This window comes from Alternaria incomplexa (assembly GCF_024043165.1).
Source record: "Alternaria incomplexa strain BMP 0042 chromosome Unknown scaffold_5, whole genome shotgun sequence".
NCBI lineage: Eukaryota > Fungi > Ascomycota > Dothideomycetes > Pleosporales > Pleosporaceae > Alternaria > Alternaria incomplexa.
Genome location: NW_026249854.1, coordinates 1,041,502 through 1,066,936, shown reverse-complemented (window position 1 = coordinate 1,066,936; position 25,435 = coordinate 1,041,502). Strand labels below are relative to the sequence as shown.

Genomic DNA, 25,435 nt, shown 5'->3' with positions numbered 1-25,435 from the left:
TCGCATGACGTGGTGATTTGATAGAGGGGGCTTACGTCTTCGTCTCCTTCTCCAACCGGTGGAGCTGCGCATCCGTGTCTCGCAAAGTCTTTTTGAGATTGTGTCGCGATTTCCTCATGCCTTTGAGTTGAATGGCTGCGTCGTCGCGCTGCATGCGTATCTTCTCTATCCGCAGGCCCCAGGACTCGGGATCACCCTCGTGGGAGACAGTGCTCGCGCTAGTCTGCGGCCTCTCATGCTGCATACTCATGTGTCCAATCGAACTCCTTGTGTGAGATGAAATCGGACTCGAAGGAGCAGTGTCGTAAGGGCCGTCATTGATGGTGATGTGGCGAGGCGAGGAAGTGCGATGGAGTTCGCTCGACTCCTTGTTCTCCTTCGGCTCGTCCCAATGCTCTAGGGCTTCCAGGTGTCTAATCTTATCTTGCAAGGTCGCGATCAATGTCTCAAAGGCGCGCTTGTCGTCTCGCAGCGCCTTTACTTCCTGCTCGAGCGCAGTGAATGATGCCGCGTACTCGTCTTGATGGTGTCGCATCTCTTCAATCTCAGTCATCTTCCTCTCCAGTTCAGCCTCTAGACGAACAGCGTTGTCGTGGTTGCCGTCTAGCTCTCGATGCTGTTGCTGCTGCTCTTCAAACTTCCGCTTGAGACCGTCATATGCCGAGTTCATTGATCTTATCCTGCTATCAGTAGAAGACCCAAGCTCTTCAATGTACTTTTCCTTCTTTGATAGCTCTTCGACCAGCTTGCCTTTGCCTTTCTTAAGCGCACCTAGCTCTCGCGTCTGGTCGCCGATCTGCTGATGCAGGTCTGAGTTCTCATTGATGAGGATCTCGAGCTCGTTGTTCCTCTCCGAAAGTCGGCGCTTGTATCTCTGCTTCGAGTCTTTCGCGGCCTCCAGCTTGGCTTGCGACTCTTCTACGAATTCGTGGTAGCGCCTCTCGGTATCCTCAACGGCGGAGTGAGCATCAGCCATATCCGCTTCCACACGCTCGAGGAAAGCTTCCAGTTTCACGTTCTTCTCACGTGCGGTCTCGAGCTCCTCCTCTGCTGAGGTAAGGCGGACGAACAGTTCTTTCTCAGAAGCGCCAAGTGTGGCATTCGACTCGCGAAGAGATCCGAGTTCCTCGTTGGCAGCAATGAGGTCGTTGAGCATTTCCAGGCTTTCCGACTCAGCAATGTCCAGCCGCATCTGAGCAGCGCGAAATTCGGCCTCGAGCGCACTATTGCGATCTAACGCGGATCGAGAAGACTCCTCGTGCTTTGTATGAACTGATCTGAGTTCATCCAGCTCTTTACTGCTGGCTGACAGCTTAGAGATCAAGTCAGTGCTGTCTGATTCCAGTTCGGCTATGCGTGAGCGCATGTTCGTCGTATCATCCTGAAGCGAGCCGACTTGCTGTTCAGCGCTACTTGCCTTGCTCTCCAGCTCAGTCTTCGCGTGTTGAAGAGCATTTAACTCTTCATTCGTTCTGGTAAGCTCCGCGGATATGGAGGCGTTCTGCGATTCAACCTCGTTCAGACGGGTACGAGTCGAGAGTAGACTTTCTTCTGTGCTTGCCGAGACAGCCAACGCTTCGCCTAACTTCTTTTCGACCTCGTCCTGCAACTGTCGGAGGCTGTCAAGCTCTTTTTCCGCGTCGGCTAACTTGGAAGTGAGTTCAGTCTTGTGTGCGTCCGACTCTGCAATCTTGGAACGAGTCGTAGTAAGATCCTTCTCCAATTGCGCGTTGGTGGTGGTGGTGCTATCAAGTCGACTCTTGATCTCCTCGTTATCCTTTCGCGCAATATCAAGCTCCTTCTCCAAGCTAGCGTTGGCAACCTGCGTCTCTTCGAGCCGCTTCTCAGTGACGGCTTTAGCTCGGCACATAGCTTCGAGCTCCTCTTCGCTGGAAGCTAGTCGCGCCTCAAGATGCGGGATCTGGGATTGCACCTCCTTCAGTTGAGACTGAGTAAGCAGTAGATCCTCATCGAGCTTTTCGTGGGAGGCATTATGGGCCAGCAGGTGTTCCTCGAGTTGCTGTTTCGATCGATGGAGTTCCGCGATCTCATCTTGCAATTCGGAGAGTTGCGTGCGTACGTCCTGAGCCTCAGAATCTGCCTTGATCAAGCGATCCTTCGCTGCGCTGAGCTGAGTCTCTAGGTCCTTGTTGGAGCCGATCACAACGTTGAGCTCCTGTTGCAACCCCTTTCTAGCTGCTTCCACCTCTTCGAGTTGCCCACGAACATCCACGAGGCCCTTGCTAGAGGCTTCGCCGTCGAGCTGTGCTGCTGATAACGCTTCTTCCGCCTTAGTCAAGCGACCCTTCGCTGCATTAAGCTGGGTCTCGAGATCTGTGTTCGAGCGAGTCGCGTCGCTCAGCTCCTGTTGCACACTATCCCTAGCAGCTTCAACCTGTTCAAGCCTCTCACGAAGGTCCGCCAGGTCTTTGCTAGACGTCTCGCCATACAGCTGTGCAACCGACAATGCTTCTTCAGCCTTTGTCCTCGCGTCGGTGTTGTCTTTGAGCGCAGCCTCCAGTTCCGAGATACGAACCTTGAGCGAGTCACTCTCGTTTGTCGTAGCGGAGAGTCGCGCATTGAGGTCAATCTTGGCCTGAGAGCTGGAACCGAGGTCGCTCTCAAGTTGGGTGATCTTGGTCTGCAAGTTGTTGCGGTCGCCTTCTGTCCATGTGAGTCTCGACTGGATATGATCGACCTGACTCTCAAGGTCCGCCTTCGATTGAAGTGCCTGTCCGAGCTCCTTCTCAACGGCATCCTTAGAACTGCGCGCACGATCCAGCTCTCCACGTAAGGAAGCCTCCAGCTTCTCTGACGAGTCAAGCACAGTGCGAAGGCTGACCATGGACGCCTCTAGTTCGTGGAGGTGTTCGGCGTTCTTCTGGACCTCTTGCGCATGCTGTTCATCGGCAGCTTGCTTTGACGCTTGCACTTGATGCAGCTCTTGCTCCAGATTCGACACGCGCTCTTCTGATACTTGGAGCTTCTTTTCAAGCTTCGACTTGACAGACTGCAGGTCGGAAAGCTCAGCGTCTCTCATCCGTACATCTTCGCGTAGTCTAAACAACAGCTGTCGAGAGTCTTTGAGATCGGCTTCCAGTGCGGCCTTCTCGTCACGAAGTTTCTCTAGCTGGGCCTGACTGTTGGCATCGACCGTCTCCAAAGATTGGTTGCGCTGTTGAGCTTGTTGTAAAGTTCTCTCAATGGCGTCGTGAGAGGTGCGTAGAGTTTCCAGCTCCGCTTGAAGATCGGTCTTCGATTTGACCTCGCGCTCAAGGCTCTCTTGGGCAGTGCGCAACTCCTTCTGGATGTTGGCTTTCTCGGTCCGGGTAGTCTCAAGTTCTGTAGACAGCACTCGGCTCGCATCGCTCGCAACCTCTAGCTTGGTCTTGAGCTGCTCCAGCTCCTCTTCCAAAGCTGTCAGGGCGTCTCCAGTGTTCTTGCTTGAAAATTGCGACTCTTGTAGTTGCTCACGCAGCGTAGAGATGACACTCCCACCGATCTCAATCTTCCGCAAGTGTTCAGCCGCATCTTTCTCGTAACCGGTGATCTTCTGCTCTAGACGTGAGATGTGCTCCTTTCCGCGGTCAAGTCGCTTTTGTAGATCCTGGCATGTACTCTCCTTTTCGGCAAGGCGGTCCTGTAGCGATGTTTCGTAGCGGTCAGCCGTCTCGACCTTGTTGCGCAAAGAGTTATGAGTTTCCTCCAAGGCGGCTGTACGGATCTCGAGCTCCCTAATCTCGGCATTTCGTTCGTCTAGACGATTGTTTAGATTGACTTTGTCCTTTTGTAGCGCTTCGATCGTATGATGCATAGTTCCGTTCTTCTGCTCCCACTCTGCAATCTCGTCACATTTGGCCTTGAGCTCCTGCTTCAGAGTCTCCTCTGAGCCTAGTGTAACGTTCAGTCGCACCTTGGTCGACTCCAGAGTCTCCTGTACTGTAGACCTCGAGCGTTCTAGAGCAGCAATCCGAGACTGATGGCTGTGAATCTCCTGTTCCAGCCCCTCTCGTGTGGCTTCGAGAAGCTTTCCATCTTCCTTGGTTGTGGCACATTCACGTTGTAGTTGCTCTATGCGGCTTCGACAAGCAGCAAGAGCTTGGTCTGACTCGCGTTTCGCTCGTATCAGACGGCTGTCGGAGGTGCGTATCTCAGAAGGGCTTGACAGTCGAGGAGTCAGCTCGAGGTCTAGATCGTGCCATGGCGATGGCGACGGTCGTGTTGGAGTCCTCGGCGCGAGGGTGGGACTGTCAAAGACACTTGATTGTGTCGGTGGGGACGGAGGTGGTGAGATGAAGAGACCTCTGGGTTTGTGTTGAGGTTGAGACTTGGGAGTGGAGTCTGTACGATCTATCAGCAGAGGTAAAATCTCGACTTGGTAAACCTACACTGAAGTGTCAGCATGGAGGCCCGCTCCAGTGCCTCAAGAATCTCCTTGTTCCTGCCTTCTTCCACCCGCAGCGCCCTCTTCAACTCCTCCACTCTCTTCTGTGCATCCTTGCCCTCCACATAATGACTTGTCCGGCTCTTGGCCAGATTCCTTGCAGTAGTTGCAATCTGCTTCTCCTTGACCGATATGTTCACGGCCATGCGAAAAGCAAGACGCCGCAGTGATGTCACCGACCGCTTCGCTTCAGCCCCTGCGACCTGGTGAGCCTTGAGTTCAGCGCGGAGCGTATTACGTTGGGTTTTGATGTAGGAAAGATGCGCCCAGTTTGATATGACAGTAGGCGCGTCCTCGCCCTTGGGTGGGGCCTCTGCGCTGTCTCTGCCATCGTGTTCAGGTCGCGTAGACTTTGAAGAAGAGGGACCCCAGTGTTCTAGCATGAAGCTGTCTGTCATGGACGATACGGAACGCGACAAACTGGAGAGTGGGGTCGCAGACGGCCGAGAGTGTGGAGATAGATGTGACTTGTTCTCCTTGGGGAAGTCGCCAGCGCACTTTTGCATATCGATGAAGCTTGCTGGCAGGATGTTCTCCAGGCCAGAATGTATGCGCTCGCTAGCACTTGGACGGTCCAGGTCCTTAGCCTTAGAGGGCGCCATGGTAGGCGGTGGGTTATGCGACCATGAGGTGACGAGAACGCGACTTGCGCCAGAGGATGATCAAAACTCTGTATGCAATGTGGCTGGGGAACTGCTGCAACCGCCTGGATTGCGTTGGCGCTGACGGACTGGCACGGAACGGGCTAAAGGAGTGATTTGTGGTGGGCCACTGTCACAGGCGAGATGCGGGCTGCAAGGAAAACAGGGGTATGATAAGGATGTGAGGGGCGTAGGATGCGACTACAGCCTCTATGAATTGAATAGACGTCGTGTGTAGTTTGAGGTTGGGCCGACACGAGACACGCGCCTCAGGCCGAGAAGATGGGACGTCACACCAAGGTGAATTATGACGATGGAGCAACTCGGGTTGTCAGTGGAAGGCATACCATGGTTCTTGCGCTTTTCTGGTCGCAAACGTTGGCGCATTCCGATGACATGGGTCTACCCAGTCGGGCGTCGATGTCAACCGAGACTCACCACAAGTCGATTGAACACTTCAAAGACTCACCAAACTCTTGAGACTCACCATACTGTTGGACTGCACCACACACCTAGAGATGACTTCCACCACCTCCCCTCCACCGCCCCTCCGCCTCCCCTCCGCCTCCCCCACCCACCCAGGCATACCATGGTTCTTGCGATATTTTCCGGTCGCGAAGCGTTGGCGCAGTTGAGTAGCATGGGTCTTCCCAGGCCGGCGTCGATGGTGGACCGAGAGTGGGGAGACATGCCCCTCCGGAACGTCTCTTCCATGATTTCGGGTTGCCATGACTGCGCCGCCCAGTCATGATGATTGCGCGGGCAGGTGCGACCAGGTGACAAGTAACAAGTAACATGCAAACGCGTGGCGTGATATGAGTAGGACGTGTCAGCAAGCTGTTTGCCAATGGCGGATATCGAGATTGAGATTTGACAGTGATATGCACTAGGCTGCTTGCGGCCATGAGGTCATTTTGCATGTCCCCGCTATGCGCTACGATCTCCCCAGGATGTTTGAAGCGAGCCCACGATCTGGTTCATCGCGTTGGCCTGTAATTTGGCCAATATTTGTCAATACAAAACAACATCTAGATGATGTCGCGATAGTATGAGAGCTGTAGTAGGGATCTCGACCGATATCAGATGGGTAAGAGCGCTGCAAGACTGCACTACATCTCATCAATAGCCTGACAATGAGAATTGCAAATCCATGAATGGTCTAGATTCTGACGCATTTTGGGTTCATCGGGACGCTTCGATGCGTTCCGCGACATGGTGTACGTTGCTTTTGAGTACCGAAGTTGCAGCTGAGCCCCTTACGACTCAGGCTTCGTCATTCTGGAGAAGAAATATCAATGCTTTCACACGTCATTCCAATATGGAAAATAGAGTCAATTCGAGAGCTGCGACCCCGCACCGCGGGCTCAATCAGAGTCTGTACATTTCATATTACGCTTTCGGTGGACACTGGTAGAGGGGAGTTATCGGATTTCGGCTGCTTTATTATACCCATTTCTTCTTCTCGGATCTATAGTCTTCTTAGTAGAGTCAATGCCTATGCGGATTCTACGACGCAGGAGAGGGATCATACCCCTTTGACACGCGATACTAAGGTTTATGTCATCGATACATGTCTAGATGATGACTGTAGTCGATGCCTACGTAGACTCCATAACATCGTAGTAAAACAGCAATACAGCCAGCTACACAATAGAGGAACCATACCCCTTCTAAGCATCACACTAATCCCTTTCCCGTTTCACCCATTCACATAGTAGGAAAGCTCTGATGAATACACTGTTACTATTCCATTGCTCTAATCGGCATTCTCAACCCTCCTACTTCGTATACCTCTTCTGCAAATGCTTCCCAATCGTCGTCAATTGAATATTACTCGTCCCCTCATAGATCGCGCCAATCTTACTATCCCTAAAGTACTTCTCCGCCAACCCCTCTCTCACAAAGCCCATGCCTCCCATCCATTCAATCGCCTGGCCGCTCACACGTCCAGCGACCTGACTCGACATGAGCTTCGCCATGGCAGCATCCATGATGAAGTCCTCGCCCGCCTCCTTCTTGCGCGCGGCGTTGTAGACGAGGGCGCGGGCGGCTTGGATTTCGGTCCAGGCTTGGGCGAGTTGGTGCTGCATGGATTGGAATTCGCCGATTAGTTGGCCGAATTGCTTGCGGTCGTTCCAGGCGTAGCTGTGGAGTGTTAGTGAATGTGAGGGAAAGGGTTGGGGGAGATAGTGAAGACGTACCCAGCGGCGTTCTCCCAAGCGCCCAGTGCGAGACCGGTCATCTGTGCTGCGATACCAATACGACCCTCGTTCAACAGCGCAATAGCGTACTTGTAGCCCTCAAACTCCTTGCCCAGCAGATTGTCCTTGGGGATCTCGACGTCGTCAAAGTTGATGACGCAGGTACTGCTCGCCTTGATACCGAGCTTTTTCTCCTTCTTCGCGATAGAGAAACCCGGTGTGCCCTTCTCTACGATAAACGCAGTGATGCCCTTGTACTTCTTGCTGGGATCGAGGTTGGCGAAGACGATGAAGAAGTTAGCTTCAACGCTGTTCGTTATCCACATCTTGCTTCCGCTGATCTTGTAGCCGTTGTCTGTTCGTGTGGCCTTTGTAGCGAGCGCGAAGGCATCGGATCCGGATACGGGCTCTGAGAGACAGAAGGAACCGACGGTGTTGGTGGCGAGCTTAGGAAGCCATTCCTTCTTGAGCTTCTCGGAGCCGTACTTCAGGATAGCCGTGTTGACGAGTGTGTTGTGGACGTCGCACATGACGCTCACACTGGGGTCGACGCGCGCGAGCTCCTCGATGGCGATGATGGCCGATGTGAAGTTCATGCCTGAGCCGCCGTATTCCTCGGGTATCTCGATGCCCATGAGGCCTTGCTCGAAGAGCTGCTCTACTACCGCCGGGTCCATGGCTTCGGCCTCGTCCATGGCTCGCGCCTTGGGCAGGATGGCTTCGTTGGCGAATTTCGAGACGGACTCGCCCATGAGCATCTCCGTCTCGGATAGGTGGGTAATGGGCGTTGGTGGCACATCGGAGATGTCAATGGCTTCCCGGCGGGCGGCAGTCGTGGAGAGGCATCGTAATCTGGGTGGCCATGGTGTTAGTCGTATATATTGTCGCCTTCGTGGTGTATACATACTGCGGGGCGGGGCGGGCAGCCGATCGCAGCGGACGCGACGAAGCGGTAGCAACGCGAGTGAGGGGTCTTATTGAACGTGAGAAAGAAGCCATTTTTGCAATATTGGTTGAGAGTTGAGGAAACGAATGTGGCAGTCGTGAAAGTCAACGACGGAAGCCCGCCGCTCACATGCCGAGGCAGCTTAAAGTTAGCCGGCGCAGGCCGCACCATGCATGCCCATATGTCCGGGGTTGTGGAGAACGCCCGTCACATGTCAGCCGCCACCAACCATTCACGCACTGTGCCGCTGCGCTGCTGCAGAGCCGCATGCCGTCAGATCCCAACCACACAACATCAAGCCGTGGTAGGTGTATTGCAAACTAAATACTAAGCTATAGCCTTGGTCGACAACTAGCAGCGCAAGGGTATATGAAAAGGACGGCATGCAAGAAACAAAGAAATCAACTGGTCGTAACACTGACATGACAAGGGAACAACAGCCTCTATTCAACAAGGAAAGCTGCCTTCCAGCTGCAAGAAAACCCCTTCCTATTAAGAATTGTTATATCCGCAACTCCAACTACGCCCGCCTCGTGGCTCCTAGACGCGGTTGTTGGACCCCATGGCAAACCTGCCCGCCTGCATCTGCGCCTTGTACTCGCTCAGCTCGGCAGCCTCCTTTTGCTCTTCGGCGAGGAGTGCCTGGGCCTCCTTCCTGCCTGCGCGGCGCTGCTTGATGCAGCAGAAGAGGATGATGATGGAGGCAATGGCTACGAATCCGAGGATACCGGCGATGATACCGATCTTGGCGCCCTTAGAAAGGTCGTTGAAGCGGTTCCTGACTCCGTGGGGAGACTTGATCTCTTCGAGGGTTTCGGATTTGCCCCTGTGTTCTGTTAGCTCTGTGCTGGCTGAGAAACAGACGTGATGAACTTACTGGATGACCTTGACCTTCTCCCAGTCACCAGATGCGTCCATGCCCTCCCACGAGTACTTGGCAGCCTTGGTGTAGTCTTCCGCGTAGACGGACTGGATAGTCATGATGTAGGGACTCTTGTCAAAGTCTGTCACGCCGCCAGCCCACTCAATAACACCAGGGTCGTTCTTGTTGGGGTCACCCGCAGCCCACGATCCGAGACGGATGTTCATTGGTGTTTGAGGGTAACGAGTGCCGTTCTTAGCCTCCTCCGGGGTGAGCTCCCTGACCTCCTTGTCGTCCACATACCACTTGATGCGGTCCTTCGTCCAGTCGATGGTGTAGTTGTGGTAGTCGTCCTGGGGGTTGAAGCCAAGATCAAAGTCCTTGCCGCGGTCGTACGTCTCGGTGTCGCCCTTGCCGAAGTAGTTGGTCAGGATCATCTTGTCGTCGCCGCGGAACTCCCAGTCGATCTCGTCGAGCGCCTCGGACTGCAGGATGGCACTGGAGATGATACCCTTGCCGGTAGCCACTTTCATGACTACCTCGAGGCGGCCGAAGAGCATGTAAAAGACCGAGTTCGCCGTGGGAGAGTCGCCGGATCGCTCAATGGCAAAGGTCGCGCCCTTCTCATTCCAGTCGATCTTGCCCTGGTTGGGCATGCGCCAGATCTTGTCGTTGTTCGGGATACCAGTCTTGTTCCAGTTGAAGGTGGCGTTTCCGCCGAGCGCCTCCATGTCGGGACATCCTGTGGTGTTGAGCGGGTTGCCTGTCTACGTCAGTACGTCTATCGCAGGTAGACCTCAGGGCGCATACAGTCGGTGTGAGTCTGCGCAGTGGTGGTCGAGATAAGGCCTGCGATAAGCGCAGCCGTGGAAAGGGCGAATGACTTCATCTCGGCGTATTACGATGATCTGTAAGCACGATGTGTAAAGAGCGTGGTAGTGCGCGTAGACCAGACGCGCTGTTGGTGTTTGTAGCAAGGAGCGACTGGGATAGCGAGTGCTGAGTAAAGAGTGGATTCTCGTGACGAGAAAAGGAAAACGAGGGGAAAGTCGTTCAAGGGAGCGTCAGGGCCGCGTTTTAGAGACAGCGTGGTGAAGAGCATTTGGGATGCTGCCCTGCACGCAGATTTAAGGAGTCGTCTAGTGCACAAATGCTCCCTGCCGCTCGCCATTGGTCGGCGGACCTTAAACTACAAACGGCGCTTGTCGATCCCCGAGAATAGCGACTCTCCTGAGCGCTTTGTGCATTCAATGGCTTGCTGGCTGAGGATCGGTTCATTGAATATTGCACTCGCCTCACTCGCTGTCCGTTGCCGTCGTTTGGTCTCGAGCAGGCCGCAAACGACTCCCCCAGCCGCTTGTGCGACCTCGCGCTATCGTGTCTCACCTGCATACCGAGGGTGGCTTTGCGCCAGGCCGGGAGCCAAGGAGATTGTGAAACACCAGGCACGCTGCACTGCGACCCTTGAAGCGACCGTCTGCTCTCTGCGCCACTCGCGCTGCCATGCGATATGCCGCTGCGATAGCGATACGATGTGGAGCACGAATCCTAAACGCTTAATGGATCCGCATCGTCATGGCCCACCATTGCCGGCCTGCGCGCCACTCTGTACGAGCCGAATTGCCGTGCTGCGTCCTGAGGGAAAAGGCCGTTTGACCGTGCCAAAAAGAGTCCTTCACCCGTCTGTGCTTCTTCTCACACAGTTGTACCCCGCCGAGCCACCTCGTCCAGAGACCTCCTCTCGGCGTCATTACGCTCTCCGTGGTTTCCATCTATCGTATCCGGGATTTCTCTGCCATCGACTGCCGGCACGAAGAACTTGCCCCATGCAAATGCAGGACCGTCCATGGTAAACTTGCCCTGCATGCGCCAGCGGCCTATGTACACATTGAGTGCGACCAGGACTTTGGCGAGACACGTCCAGTCGAAACCAAAGTACAGCCCTGCTCTTCCATCAGAGACGACGTACTTGTGCCAGATACCCCAGAGAACGATGTATTCGGCCTGATCTCCTATATCGCCATCGTCGACTGTCATCCGATGCCATTGCAACAGAGCTCGCATGACCTCGTTGCACGACTCCATGACCTGGCGCGGCGAGCGCGAGTGTATCACGGCCAACGTTTCGTATCGACAGCCGGTCTGCAGGAGCTGTATACACAGGAGCGCCTTCTCCATGCGACTCATCGAGCCCGAACTCGCAATGAAGCCTGCATTGCTCAGCCACTCTTTGATCGCACGCAGCTCGTGAAGCTTCATGTAGTGCAGATAAGGCAAGACGAAGCGAGCGTCCTCGATCCCTTGCATCGTCATCTCGGTGATCATGAAGCCGTTACAGCTACCTCGGCGCTCTTTGTACGGGTCGCGCAAAACAGGATCCATGTTGGCCTCCTCTTCTTGCACGCGCAGTTTGACTTCGTCTCTCGGTTGCGGGAACTTAAGGGGGTGCGTTGTAGGTAGACGTAGGCTCTCCGAGCATTGCGACGGCGCTCCGTGGATGATCAGACGCGGTAGTTGTCTCAGCGCCTCAAATGCGTTGGCGCGTCCTGCTCTCTGGACTGCAACTGGCGGTTGTATATCTCCAACTGGTAGGCCACCGGACATGAGGTATGTATCTTCGTAGTGGTCGCCTTCAACAGACCGTCCACGCACGTCAACAGCGTCATCAAACGCCAACTTCTCTTCCTCCGATTCCCCGCGAACATACGCTTCAACCTTACCATTATCCGTCGACGTATTCCTCCTCCCTCCATTCTGCGGCCCCGAAATCCTGCGCAGCTTGACGCCGGTATCATCTCCGCTCTTCGGCCCTCTCAACCTCTCTTCGAGCTTGACCACGTTCTTATACGACCGCCAAGCATGTCTCTTCGCATCTTTGACCAGTGCCTCAATCTCATCTCCAATTTCGCAGTATAAATTCGCATCGAGCTTCTCTAGGTCGCGGTGCGCACTCTTTAGTTCGCGCTTGATTTCTGTAACGCGGGTAACGTTCGATCGCTCGTGTTCGGTGAGGCCTTGCAGCCATTGGATGTAGCTGCTAACACCGCGTACGTAGTCTTTTATGTCGTCTAGTCTGTCTGGGATCGTGCCGACGGATGGGTGCGGTGCGTGACGGCTTTTCGGCGCCGTTGTGCGTTCCTTCGATTGGGGTTCCTCTGCAGTGGGCCCGGAGGTCGTTCCTGCATTTGCAGCCGCATTCGTACCTGCATCTGCGATTATCGACCGGCGCGGACTGAACGGGTTGTACAATCGGCCCATTGCACTTTCTAATGGCTACGCATGTCGTGGCATGATTATGTTGTAGACCCCAGGTGGCCGCCGCCAAAACGCTCTGCGCTTCGTGTACCCTTAGAGATCCACCTTTCGTCATTTGTATGGAAGGACATCTGGTAGGCTCCACATACTGCCAAAGTTGCGCAGCCAGCGTAGAAAGATGAACATCGGATACTGACGCAGTGCGCTGACTGCTTTGATTGGAATTAGAACTAAGACCTAAGATACCAAGCCAGACATCTACTTCATCCCAACAACATCTCCCAACTCAATCCGTGGCTTAACAATCGGCTCCACTTTCCCCCTCACGCGCGTCCTTTGCTCCATCGCATACGCCAGTCCAACAATCTTCGCATCACTCCACCTATCCCCCAAGAAACTGAACCCAAACGGAATACCCGGCGCCGCTTGCACCAGCCCATCAGGATCAACCACAACCGGCTGCTCATCCCCCATAGCCCCCATCGGTATACTCACAACCGGCGCCCCAGCAATAGCAGCAAAGTACCACGCAAACTTCGACGGTAAAACAACAGCATCAAGGCCGTGCCGTTTAATCGTTCCGAGCAAGCCTCCTTCGCTATCATAGTACAGGCCTTTTTGGTACGCCTGCCAAAACTCAGGAGTCGTGTTGTTCCAGTTCTCCAGCGCGAAATCCCAGACGCCTGTTGATTTGCCTGGGTAGCCTTCTAGTGGGCTTTGGCGTGTCCAAACGCGTAGTTGGGCTAGGGTGGAGATGTTGTGTGGGTTGTAGATGAGGCGTTTGAGGTAGGATTCGATGTTTACGACAAAATCTGCGGACATGATTTGTAGGCCTAGGAGGCTGTCGTTTAGGAAATCTTGGGCAGCTGGGAAGTCGGTGTCGATGACAGTTGCACCGGATGAGCGGAGGATGTCTAGTGTGTTATTGAAGGCTGCGATCATGGAGTCTGTTGTATTGTCGGACATGAGCTTGATCACGTTGCGAGGGACGCCCAGTCGTGCGCCTTTAAGCGCGGTGAGTTTGCAGGCGCCGACGAAGTCTTTGTCAGCGTCGGATGGAATGGCAGAGGTGTAGTTGTCGTATACGTCGGTGCCTACGATGCTTTGGAGAACGTAGGCGGAGTCTTTGACGGTTCTTGTTAGGGGGCCGATGGTGTCCATGCGCTCGCTGATTGGTATCACGAGGTGCCGAGATGTAAATCCGACGGCTGTTTTGAGTCAGCTGGTGATCAGATGCTACGATCAGTTACGCGTACTTGGCTTCATTCCTACGACGTTGTTGACACTAGCGGGGTCAATGATTGAACCATAAGTCTCGCCGCCCAGGGTGACGGTAGCCAAACCCAATCTTCAATCGTTAGCTGGTATCTGTCGATCGGAAGCTCTACTCACGAAGCCGCGACCGCACTTCCACTGGAGCTGCCGGAGGGATCTTGATGAGGATAGAACGCTCCGTATGTCTGTCCGCCATATGCTGACCAGCCGTTGCTTGAGTTCCATGGTATCCGAAAGCTGCCCCATTCGCTAGGATTAGTCTTGCCCAGGATGATGACACCTGCCTCTCTGAGCTTCTTCGCGATAGTCGAATCAGATGGAACCTTGGCTCCGACGAGCGCGTAGGATCCAGCGGTGTTGTTCATCTTGTCTTTTGTGGCAATCTGGGATTGTTGTTGACGTTAGTGTAGCAATCTAGTGATATCACAGAAGTCATTGATACTCTGGAGAACTAACAGTGTCTTTGATGAGTATAGCGATGCCATGTATCGGTCTGAAAGTCAGCGGAAATTGAGAGTATCTCAAACTCTGTACTCACCCTCGCACCATGCCCTTCGAGCGCTCCTCATCAAGTGCAGTTGCGATATCCAGCGCATCAGGATTGATCTCGATGACTGGGCGCAATATATCGTTCACTTCATTGATACGAGCGATATAAGTCTGTTTGGCAGCGTTAATCGACGAATTAGGGGATGGTGTTCAATGTCAGCAACTTGCCTTGACAAGATCTACACTAGTAAAATGATTTCGCTCCAAGCCCTTCGTCACCGCCTCGATATCGGCTTCGTACAAGCTCGGGAACTCACCTCTTCCGGCACGTTGATTGAAGTACCAACCCAAGCCTGCGCTGCCGATGATTAATACGCTTAGGAGAATTCCAGACACCATCTTTTTGGAACAACAACGCCAGCGTACTTTATCTTCGCTCAAGCTTTCTGTTGTTATATGGTGATATGTCGCACGTGTAGGGACGAAATAATCGAATGACCATTCAAGCGGATGTAGTAGCCATGACTTGGTTGGCGTGTCTCCGGTAGGCATCGAACAAAGTGTATCGGTGGCAGGCTTCATAGTAGCGATCGTGACAATAGGTTACATACCACCAAGTCTGACAAAGCTGTGCTTGGTTGTCCTAGAACTTGGTGCTCAGCTGTGGTAGGAGCGGGTGGCTAGCGCGGAGTTCGGCCCCGCACCTGCACGATGATGATGATGGCAGCAAACAAATACATCGCAGCTTCCTTTCTACAACCCAGTCAATACTCTCCGTCGTCGCCGCATCGCTTTGGATCGCTGTAGAGCGTGTCTGCATGTCTCGCGCTGGCATGGTCGGCATGGCTGGTATTGATCAATTATTGTTTACATCATGTTATTGCGCTTCTTCCCTACGACGTTTCAACCAGACTAGAATAACAAAGCAAACAGATCTCGTCTCCGGTCTGACCCATACCCCTATCTGTCCTCACCTCCACCTCCGCATTGTATATACATGTCCTCATCTTCATCCTCTTCCTCTTTACCTCCGCTGTACACCAACTGCCAGCCTTCGACTTCCTCCCGGCTCGGCCAATGTTTGAAGTATTTCCAAGCCGCTGTGAGCGATTCAAACCTACCCATGCTAAGCGGATAGCCGAGGAGTTCCGGAGCGGCGCGCTCTATTGCAATTGCTATCCGCTGCCACGCTCGTCCATACCCTTGTGCTTGATCAACGTTTTCCTCGAAGGAGTCCAAGACTTCTACGCAACGGCAGGCATAGAAATCTAGATACGCGTGTATAAGCTCGTGGAGGATAGTGGACAGGCGGTCTAAGGCTATTTCATTCAGACTCCCACAGCTTTCACCCTTGACATAGTTGAAAGCACACATACAGATCAAAGGTCCTCCCTTGTCAAGCTCACGGTAGGCGCCAACCTCTTGTGGCATCTGCCTCCAATCTTGCCATGCGAAGTCCAGCTCCATCTTAGCGTCTGTTGACGTGGTTGGGAAAAAGATGTAGGTGAAGATGTTGATCAGCCTCTTCATCTCAGCTTTGCTGACATCTATGCCGTTTTTGCCCCCTAACCTCTGTAACAACGACTTCGCCGACTTGTCGTTACACAAGTCCTTCCAAGCATCGCGTATCTCCTTTTGTCCGCGGCTCAATCCATGTTTACGTAATTCCATCTTACGCTCAATTTCATCGGCAAGTCGAAGAGCATGGTGCCCCTGCCGGACTAAGGATGCTCGCTCTCTGTACCCTGGTGCACCGGGAATGCCTGTGGCAGCAATTTCTCTCTCGCAAGTTTTGGAAGTGCATACTTGCTTGCTCCTTTGACTCGCCAAACGCTGCGACTTCCTCCTTTGATCGAGCTCGATGACCATTTCGAGAAACTCCTCGGGGGTGTCTGGCGGAGTCTTTCGGTCCAGTGAAGTGGTAGAGGGCATGTTGACACTGGTATGTGTAGAAATCACGTCGGTATCTTGTGTTCGTATGGTGAAGACCGGATGGTATGTTGCTTCCTGGTTTCTATTATCTTTTCGACAGACTTGCATGGCTGATATATAGTGCTGACGACAGAAGTCTCACACTGGGTAAGACGCTTTGAGAAGTTCCTCACAGCCTCTGTCTTAGCCTGAGACATCTTCCGCACGCTTCCCATTCTCGTAAGTGTTCGAGAAGAAAACATGCTGGTGTTCATCCGCATTGGGTTGATGCGACTTGCGGAAGAAGCTTCTTGTTCCTATGAAGCTCCGACGATTTCCGGTACGCATATTCAAAAGCCTCTTCATGATCGTGAGTTAGTTTGGAGTTATATTGTGCAGTGTTTTCGAGGACATATGAGTCAGAGGAGTACATTTCAAGACACATTTGGTAACCCTTCTACCCAGTAACAACATCTCTAATAAGACCCACAGCAGCTCTGACCAATGATGTCGCATGCTATGCCCGATCACCACACCAGTTCCCACCCTTCAACTTCATCCTCCGTAGGCCAGAACAGCATATCGTCCCAGTTGTTGACAACAGCCTCAAAGCGACACAAATCAATCGGAAGACCAAGTGTATCATTAGCGAATCGCTCCACAGACCTTGCAATTCTCTGCCAAACTCTTCCATGTCCTCCTAACTGCACAAGATCTTCTCGGTAAGATGAACAACACGGGCAGGCATAGTAGCCGACATAGGCATGCACAAGCTCATGAAGCAATGTACTCAGACGAGACATGGCCCTGCCAGTCAAGTGACGAAAGGCTCGAAACGGTCTGACTTCAGATGCGGATAGTCTCACTACCGCATATGGTTGATCTGGACCCGCGCAAGTGCAGTCACCCATGCTACCCGGATCAGATGGCTGGTTTGACCAGTCAAACCGCACTTCCATTCTATCCCATGGCGTGGTTTGGAAGAAGATGGTTGTCAAGAGGATGATTAGCCTTTCCATCTCCCATCCATTTACGCTACGGGCGTCTGGGTGACCGAGTCGCTGCAGCACTGCATGTTTGGAATGGTCTTCGATCATGGCGTTGAAAGCGTCGATGGCTTTGAGTTGGGCATCTGTGAGATGCTCGCGGTTCGAATTTGACCCATGCGTCATCAGCTCGCTGAGTTGGGAAGCCTGGTGACGCCAGAAGAGCAATGGCGTCCGCTCGTCGACCTGGTTGCCGAGCCTGTTGTGGACGGATGTGGTTTTGATGGCAGTGTTGCCGCAGTTCTTGCATGCTCTAGGCGCCGTTTCATCTTATGACAGCTTGGCCGGATTGGCTTTGTGGTACTCCTTGATCATGTAGAGAAACTCATGTGGCGTTCTGAGAGGCTCGTATCGACTTGATGATCGAGCACTTTCGTAAGGACGAGAACGCGACGTGAGCTTATCAGTCCTTATGGGTGGCATTATTTGGTTTCTGATAATGGATAGAGAGTATATAAACACATGTTCTCCATTGCAATACACGGTACTTATCGATGTGGATAATCATCAGATGTCTCGATGTGAGCGAGACATGGAAGGCGGATAAATCCGCACAGATACCAACGATCAGAGACATGCGAAAAGGCCACATGACATTGGGGCTTTCTCTTATACAACGATCAACGTTTGATTTACTAACTACAATACGTCAAGAGGTTCAATCTCCCTGACACCCTAAGTTACCATCCGTTCCAAATCCCACTCTTTGACTTCTTGCTGAGTTGGCCAATATAGCGGTACACCCCAATTAGCTTGTATAGAGGTGAATCTTCCCAGAATTAGTGGTAGGTGAATGAAGCGAGGAGCATTGTGTTCCACCGAGCTCGCAAGCCGCTGCCACGCTAATCCGTGTCCCTTGAGTGATTCAACATCTTTCACAAACGATGGGCACCTACAAGCGTAGATACCCAGATATGCGTGTACCAGCTCGTGAAGAAGGGTGCTTAGGCGTGACATGGTTCGGGCAGATAGGTTTCCGTGGGGCGAAGCATCCATGTAGTTGAAAGCCGACATTTCAATTTTGGGGTGCACATCGCATGTGTAACGGCCAAAATAATCGTCGTTGCAGGTTTTCCATTCGAAGTCAAGCTCCATCTGATAGTCGCGGAAGAAGATTGCTGACAAGAGCTTTATTAGATACTTCATCTGGTCCCTGGAGACGTTTCTTGCATCAGACCACCCCAGTCTTCGCAGTAGAGAGCCCGTTGCTTTGTCCTCCACCAGTTCTTTAAAGGATGCGATCGCATCTAGCTGCTCGTCATTGGCAAACTCAGGTCCCTCTAACATAATAGCTTTAATTTCGTCGGAAAGTCGGATAGCATGATGGCTGGTGCTTCGCAGTGGGTCGCGCTTACGTGTTTGATTTCCCAGCTTGTTGGTGTGCTTCACAGCGCGGATGGCTTTGTCACAAGGATTGCGGCATTTCTCATTGTTTATCCAGGTCCCGAACCGCTGGTGACGGGTTTTGTTGTGACGATCGATGATCATGTCGATGTATTCCTGTGGCGTCTTCGGATAATCAACGTCGAGAGAAGTCATAGACAGGTTGTATGCATCGCAAAGTCGTCTACACATGATGGATTGGTTGTGTTTCTTTTCCAGAGAATAGCTGGGTGGATTGTTATTCATTGAGCTACTTGCTTGTGATGACACCGCGTGGTAGCTATATACCTAGGTACGTACTAGACCGTAAAGTCTCACAGTATTTGAGACGCCCCAAAGCTCGACAACAGCACGTTGCACCAGATCGAGACATGAGATTTCTACAGCGATGTGAATCAGTCGTGGGCAGATGATTCGAAACTCTGAGACTTCCTCTCGCGAGTTTTACAACTGGAAAGGTCTAGAGCCGGGTAACACAGAAATCGTGAACAATAAGCCATAATCACAAAGAAATAGGCAAACTGGTCTCGAAATATGAAGTGGAATCTCTCTGCGCCTTGTTCAGCCTCTACCCATCACCGAATACTCTACTATGGCTTCAAATGGACACAGCATCACCCATCCACCCATAGCACCTCTAACAGGACCCAAAGCAACCTTCTACGACCGCATCCTAACCCGAACCTTCGTCAAAGATTGCTTCTGCGAGGATTGCGCGAGAGACCATTACCTAAACTACCCCTACTCTTGCTACCTAAATCATCCCCCAAACGAGATCCCCATCCTACCCGGCCAGCGACCCACTATCATCTACAACTCCCGAATGAGATCGGGACGATACGAAGCCCTCCAACTAGCCCGCAGCTCCATCCAATACTTCAGCAGACCACGAAAGGAACTGGATATCGGGCAAATCCGATCTGCATCGGAGATACAGAAATGGCTCTACCATCAAGATCTAATCGCGAGACTTGGGTCGCATGATACACGTGGCACTCTGACCGTCGATGATATGAAAGCACTGATTAAGCATTTGCTATGTGTATTCTTCTTTGGCGCCATAATCCCGTTTGACTTCGCCTGGCACAGCCATTACCTGGAAACCAATGTCAACTCGATCGGCGTCACCGTGACGGAAAATCGTAACGGCGAGGATGTTCAATGTATTGCCATGCATCCTACAAAAGTCATAATGAGCGGGAGTCCCGATCGCGACTTTACCAGAGCTTTGGCGATACAGCGGCTTTCTACGTTAATGCATGAGCTTATACATGCTGTAATTCTAGCACTGTGTTGTAGGGCTTGCCGTGCTGCGAATGACAATTTGGCACACCATGGGAGGGCGTGGCAGAGGTTGGCGCTGGGTGTTGAGGCGCAGTTCGCGAGTTTGTTTGGGTTGAGCCTCGACTTGGGCAGGATGGATGGGGCCTTCCATGATATGAAGAATGCTGGGGCCAAGTTCCACTATCCGAGTAGACATGATTTGGAGGTCTTTGGGTTTGTGGAGCCGCAGAGGGTGGAAACGGATATGCCGGGCGGTGGATGATGTGGACATCCTCGGTAAGGTAATGCAAACATGCTCCAGAACTCAATGGAAGCTGCGGCCTGAACGTAGAAGGATATCATTACAAAAGCCATACCAGCCGTCTAAAACTCCGTTTCGTGAATATAGCGCCGACCCAATGCAATGCAAGTCTACTCATCCATCTCCGTCAACAACACCCCTTCTCCCCACTACCACTGCCACCGCCCATCCCCCAGACCTCCAAATCATGCACACTCGGCAGTCCACCACCCTCACACTCGCTCAACGCACTCTGCCACCTCCCCAAATCAACATTCCCACCCACCACAACCGCGGCAACCTGTTCCACCTTCCTCGCCAAAACCTGCCACGCCCTCCCATGCCCCCTCTCGCCTATACAAGCCGCCCACATGGGACAACTCCGACACGTATACGCTTTCAGAAAAGCATGAATCATCTCATGCAAAAGTGTACCTAGCCTTGACTTCATCCGCGCTTGCTGCGTCTGTGTCGGTGTATCCAACGGCCTGTATCCACGATACAGCATAGGATGAAGGAGAACCTGCGTACCTACTACGGGGTTGTAGAAACTCTTTCCGAAACAATCGCTTTGTCGGGAGTCTAGATAGCTGAATCCGGCGCTTAGCAGGTCGTTGTGCGTAGGTACGTTTCCGGCGAAGAAAACGCGGTTTAGATGCGCGAAGAGCGTTGTTACTTGGCGTGCGGAGAGCGTGGAGCGCAGGTCGTGCGATGTGAGATGCGGGTACCAATATGAGAGTAGACTGCGCAAGTGGAGGACGGAGGGCGTGGGGCGCGCGGACGGGTGCAGGTATGTTGCGTCGAGCCAGGAAATGTGGTGCCGGACCAAGGACATGGATTCGTAGGTCCCGTGGAAGCGGAGGGTTAATGACGGCGCTGGGCTGGTGGGTTTAGGCACCTTTTCGGAGGAGAAAGAGGGGGTTTTGCGGTGTTGGGTTTTGGAGGTGTGTTTGTTGCGACGGTCGCGGAGCGCGCCGTGGGAAGCCAAGGTGGAGATTTTGTAGAGTTTCGGCGCGCATTCGTCGCACGTACACGGGAGGTCTGCTTCTTGGACGTGGGCTTGGAGTTGGGTGAGCGATTTGGGCGGCGTCGTTGATATGGGAGCGTAGTCATCGGTGTGGGATATCGTTGGGTTGCGGCCTAAGATGCGATCTTCGATGAAGGACAGTTTCGGGTCCAGGGCAAAGAGCGGTTCGAGGAAGGGGAGGAGATTGTGCCATGTTGATGCGCCGTGGCACGTTTTCCCTTCTTCTAGCTGATCGCCGAGACGTCGGGCGTCGTTCTGTTTCCTCTGATGTTTTTCCCCATCGCCAAGAATGAACTTCGCGATGCGCCGGATGGGATGGAGTCGTCTTCTCTTCTTTTCCGACTTCTTTGTCTTCTTTGCAAGATTGCTTGCATCGTGCGTTTCCAGAACTGACGGATTCCCCATGGGGTAGACGTAATATTAATGGGCTAATGTACAGGGTTATAAATTCGACATGATTGAAGGAAAAGAAAAGAGTAACCCAAATCCGAGATTCGGCCCATGGGAAAGACGTGACAGCCGTTTTGGGGACATGGTGCCCTAACCGAACAGTGAGGCGGTAAGGGTAGTAAGATTGAAGGATTCGGATGCACAGCAGGGGTGGGCTATCTGTCGCGATTGCGAGGCATGCTGCGCACAGACGGTCAGGGTCGTCTGAGGATCGGGACGAGGGTTCGTTGTGGCAGGTGATGCCGATACGATGCCAGGCAGGTTTGGAGAACTGCAATCCAAGACATGATGGACACTTGTTCTGCGAGTACAGGTGTGTCGAGGCTATGTTTGGGGCCGCAGCTTATCGCCGGTACGCGCGTTTCGTGAATGAGAACGGGCATCTCGGAAATCCTGCCCTGGGTTGTGACGGAAGTTGCACAAAGACAACGGTCCGATACTGGGAAGGGGGGTGTGGCTGTTCATTTCTCGCACGCCACGTGGCGCAGTGTGGAGTGTGCATGCATGACAGACGTTATGTTATCAGGGTCTTTTCTAGGTTCCGCTTCCGCTTATCCGACCCCTGTTCTGTGAAACGTCGCGCACGTACACCCGGTCGTGCGTCAACTCTTTCTTCGAGTCAGCCGAATGACGCTTCTTCAAGGTTATATCCGGTTTCTTCTGCGTCGTCTTTCAGTGTCAGAGTCTCTTTCGTCGTCGTTGCTGTCGTCAGGCGGCTGCGTTCCCAGGTTGTGGCACCGATCGTTGTTGCGCGGGAGGGGCTGGCGATGACGCACGCTGTGTTCTGCTGTGCAGTGGCCTTGGGATCGAGGTGTACTTCCGCGCCGGTAGGCCGGTCATTCTAGCACCGACCGAGATCTAATCACCCGACACATCTTGACCGTCTTAGGGTGAAGTAGGTAAGGCTTCTTGAATGCCATGCGTCCAACAACGGTATCAGCGAGGTTGAACTCGTCCCAATCCAAACGCCCTCTTGACTTTATGCCAAGTTTCTCTTCATCGCAAGTGAGGCTGAGGCATCGATCCAAATCCATGCGTTGTCCCAACAAATTGGAGCTGACATGCTCTAACTCTAGGGCCAATTGCTGCCAGGCCATGCCATGACTGACCCTGCTGTGGCAGTTTTCACAGATATGTCTGCAGAAGAAAGCGTGGCAGAGCTCGTGGAGGAGCGTACCAAGGCGACCTTGCCTTCGTTTGTCAAAGACTTTTGGAAAAACCCAGTGGTTCAGTGGATTGATGACGTTAGGATCTAATTTGATCAGGCAGCCGTAGCTTTTGTGTATTGTCACCCCAAGAATGTTCCATTTGTTCTTGTCGTGATCGTCTACCCAGTCAAACTGGACTTGAAATGAGGGTTGAGGAGGAACAAGTTCCGCGTCGAAGAACGTCTCCGATAGGTCGTTCAGGAGGCCTGTCATCTCCTCTTCAGATAGAGTCTTTCGCAAGTCTTTCGCGTCGAGACGCTCCTTCCAGTTGCTGATCAAGTCATTGAGACGACACACCCTGGCTGCCATCTCTTCATTGGGTTTTCCAAAGTGTGTGCTGTGAAGCCAACGGATGTGCTGTTCTACTAGTAGGGTGGGTTCCGTGCAACCAGACGTGCAAGGAGGCTCGGGAGTAATCGCCTCTTCTTCAGGCGCATGGCGTTTGCCAGATCGTTTCTTGAACCACGTTTTGCTGAATTTGGAGAGAGACATCGTGTTTGGCTTCTGGCTCTTGTAAGAATACAATGTTAAGATGTAATATTGCGAGAGTTGAAGATGTCTTCATCCTTCCTTCGCAATTTTATATTACTACATCCAGTATTTCTGCTCCAGCGCAATGGGTCCCATGGTGGGTAACTCTGGTCGCTTTGCATCGATACCAAATACACAAGCTTTGCACATCGCGCATGCTGAGTATTTGCGATCATAGCGTGTGGTTTGGTGGGAGTCGGTCGTGACAACCAAGGATCGCTGACTTTGGTACCAATCTCTTAATGAATTTTCGCATCCTGCAAATCATAGGATGGTTGCACAAGTTGCAAACGAAATCCTTGCCCACCGAAGCCTAGCAGGAGCACATTGATTGCCAGCATAATCTCTGCAGGGTTGTCGAACCGAAAATGTGTTGTAGTTGCCGTTTGGGATCTTTCGAGTGCCCACATGTACACGCTACGATGCGCGCATGAACACTTGTGCTGGTACATTACATTCAGAAAGTATCATCAGACTTGCGCGCAGAGGACGACAGTCGCAAACCTGCGCGCACATACTGTCCTCCCCTTCGATCGATAAGACCCCGCGTAATCAGGCAGGAGTCATTTCGGAGACGAGGGTGAATTTGCGCACAGCGCTTCGTTGCTCGTAACCAAATCTAGATAGATGAGGATTCCGCTAACTCATATGTAGAGTGAAGAGCAGGTAATAGCGCATGAGTAATCGCTCCGTCATTTGGTAGCTTTGAGAGGGTCTTGTAGCTCTACGAAAAACCAAGGACATGGTCGAAAGAGCGACTCCATGTATCAGTGCATGCAGCGCTGACGAATGCCCAGTTTGATGCGAGGCTACATTTTGTTAGCAAGACTAGATCACCTCTTGTATGTATACGAGTCCGCGAGATGGAGACGCTGATTGCTGGGTCTCGTCAAGTTTCTGTGGACAGAACGCAAGGTGAGTGCGGTCGGCATGCCCGACGTACATTACGCGCGAGCATAGCATGCAATGAGACTTGGCGATGGGGCCAGACAGTGCGGTGTGCATTCTGAGTACGTCCGGCCAAGAAGTAGTTTCTTCAGCCCCCGCCGACTAGACGTCGCGGGGAGTCCGAGAGAGCTGAGGAGCGTGCGATGACATTCATCATTGGTGCATCTCGGACGCACCTCTACGCATGCGTCTGAGCAAATCGATGCCGCAAGCATACAGACCCCATGTCTTTGGCCTCATGAGGCACCAGAGCAGTAGCTATAGACCACTTGCGATGAGATTATTCAGCCCCCAGCTACGGTGTGCATCGGTGACGCCGACTCGATGCAGTGAAGTTTCGAGGAGACAGTAGTTGGAAGACGATTCACGTCGATCCCCGAGTACATTACTGTGCTCCTCATTGCGACAGCAGTTGAGCAGGCATCCGCGATTCGTAAGTAGTTTGAGGCCGCTACAGCTGGTCGAGAGCTGTTTGGTGGTTTCGCAGAGTGGGCGTTCGAGATCGACATGCTCATTTGCGACCCTGACTAGATAAGACGATGTCGAGCTCAGTAAGTGTGAGTAGTGAGCTGGGTTGACTTCAGCTCGGGCAGCGCGACTTGCCGTCGTCCCCAGCGTGATGGTGCGATAGCGATAGCGCGATAGAAACGAAGAAGGTCGCGAAGTATAGCAAGACAGAATTCTAGATCCGGTGTCCATGATTCGCTGCATTGAGCGACGCAGGGACTGATGCTAACGGGGAAGGCGGAGTGGATCCAAGATTCAGGAGCAGAGGGAGATTGGAGGTTACAGCTCAAACAGGTAGGCTCATTCCGGTGAAGGCCTAAAACGAGTCCCGCTGTCGGGTTGTTAGTCCAACGTTGACGAATCACAGACGTGTCGCCCCAGACCTTCGGGTACCTCAAACTGTGGCTTCATGCAAAGTCAGCCACGTCTGACGGGAGAGCACCCTGATCCCCAATGGAACTATCAGGGGTCGCGGTCAGCATCCGGGGCGGATCCACAGGGTGGCGAAAGCCATCCATGGTCGAAGGACCGAAATTAAAGAAAACTTCACATGTAACGTCGGAGCGGATGCTACCCAAGGCCTGTTAGCGTAGTGGACTCGACGGTTCGGAATATTGGATATAGGAAATAAGAAAAGGGAGGTTTGGATAGGAGAGAACAAGAGAAAAAGCCGCCGCGAGTTGCTAGTGGGGACGATGGGACGTGGCATCTCGCGGCGCGTGGTTTCACCAAACGTGTGGATGACCC

At 52.9% G+C, this 25,435-nt stretch overlaps 6 protein-coding genes across 6 annotated transcripts; all 6 read right to left on the bottom strand.

The window, feature by feature from the left end:
- Positions 1-31: 31 nt before the first annotated feature.
- Positions 32-5,046, bottom strand: J4E90_004280 (uncharacterized protein; the record flags this gene model as incomplete). The annotated part of the gene is made up of 2 exons (XM_051433845.1): positions 32-4,341; positions 4,389-5,046. The coding sequence occupies 2 exons, from the start codon at positions 5,044-5,046 to the stop codon at positions 32-34; spliced, it is 4,968 nt and encodes a 1,655-aa protein (XP_051292363.1).
- Positions 5,047-6,863: 1,817 nt separating this feature from the next.
- On the bottom strand, positions 6,864-8,285 carry J4E90_004279 (uncharacterized protein; the record flags this gene model as incomplete). The annotated part of the gene is made up of 3 exons (XM_051433844.1): positions 6,864-7,230; positions 7,287-8,138; positions 8,194-8,285. The coding sequence occupies 3 exons, from the start codon at positions 8,283-8,285 to the stop codon at positions 6,864-6,866; spliced, it is 1,311 nt and encodes a 436-aa protein (XP_051292362.1).
- Positions 8,286-8,772: 487 nt separating this feature from the next.
- Positions 8,773-9,825, bottom strand: J4E90_004278 (uncharacterized protein; the record flags this gene model as incomplete). The annotated part of the gene is made up of 2 exons (XM_051433843.1): positions 8,773-9,058; positions 9,110-9,825. The coding sequence occupies 2 exons, from the start codon at positions 9,823-9,825 to the stop codon at positions 8,773-8,775; spliced, it is 1,002 nt and encodes a 333-aa protein (XP_051292361.1).
- Positions 9,826-10,789: 964 nt separating this feature from the next.
- On the bottom strand, positions 10,790-12,352 carry J4E90_004277 (uncharacterized protein; the record flags this gene model as incomplete). Its single annotated transcript, XM_051433842.1, has 1 exon — positions 10,790-12,352. The coding sequence occupies one exon, from the start codon at positions 12,350-12,352 to the stop codon at positions 10,790-10,792; it is 1,563 nt and encodes a 520-aa protein (XP_051292360.1).
- Positions 12,353-12,607: 255 nt separating this feature from the next.
- On the bottom strand, positions 12,608-13,989 carry J4E90_004276 (uncharacterized protein; the record flags this gene model as incomplete). Its single annotated transcript, XM_051433841.1, has 2 exons — positions 12,608-13,517; positions 13,742-13,989. The coding sequence occupies 2 exons, from the start codon at positions 13,987-13,989 to the stop codon at positions 12,608-12,610; spliced, it is 1,158 nt and encodes a 385-aa protein (XP_051292359.1).
- A 1,084-nt stretch (positions 13,990-15,073) lies between these two features.
- On the bottom strand, positions 15,074-16,045 carry J4E90_004275 (uncharacterized protein; the record flags this gene model as incomplete). The annotated part of the gene is made up of 1 exon (XM_051433840.1): positions 15,074-16,045. The coding sequence occupies one exon, from the start codon at positions 16,043-16,045 to the stop codon at positions 15,074-15,076; it is 972 nt and encodes a 323-aa protein (XP_051292358.1).
- Positions 16,046-25,435: the final 9,390 nt, after the last annotated feature.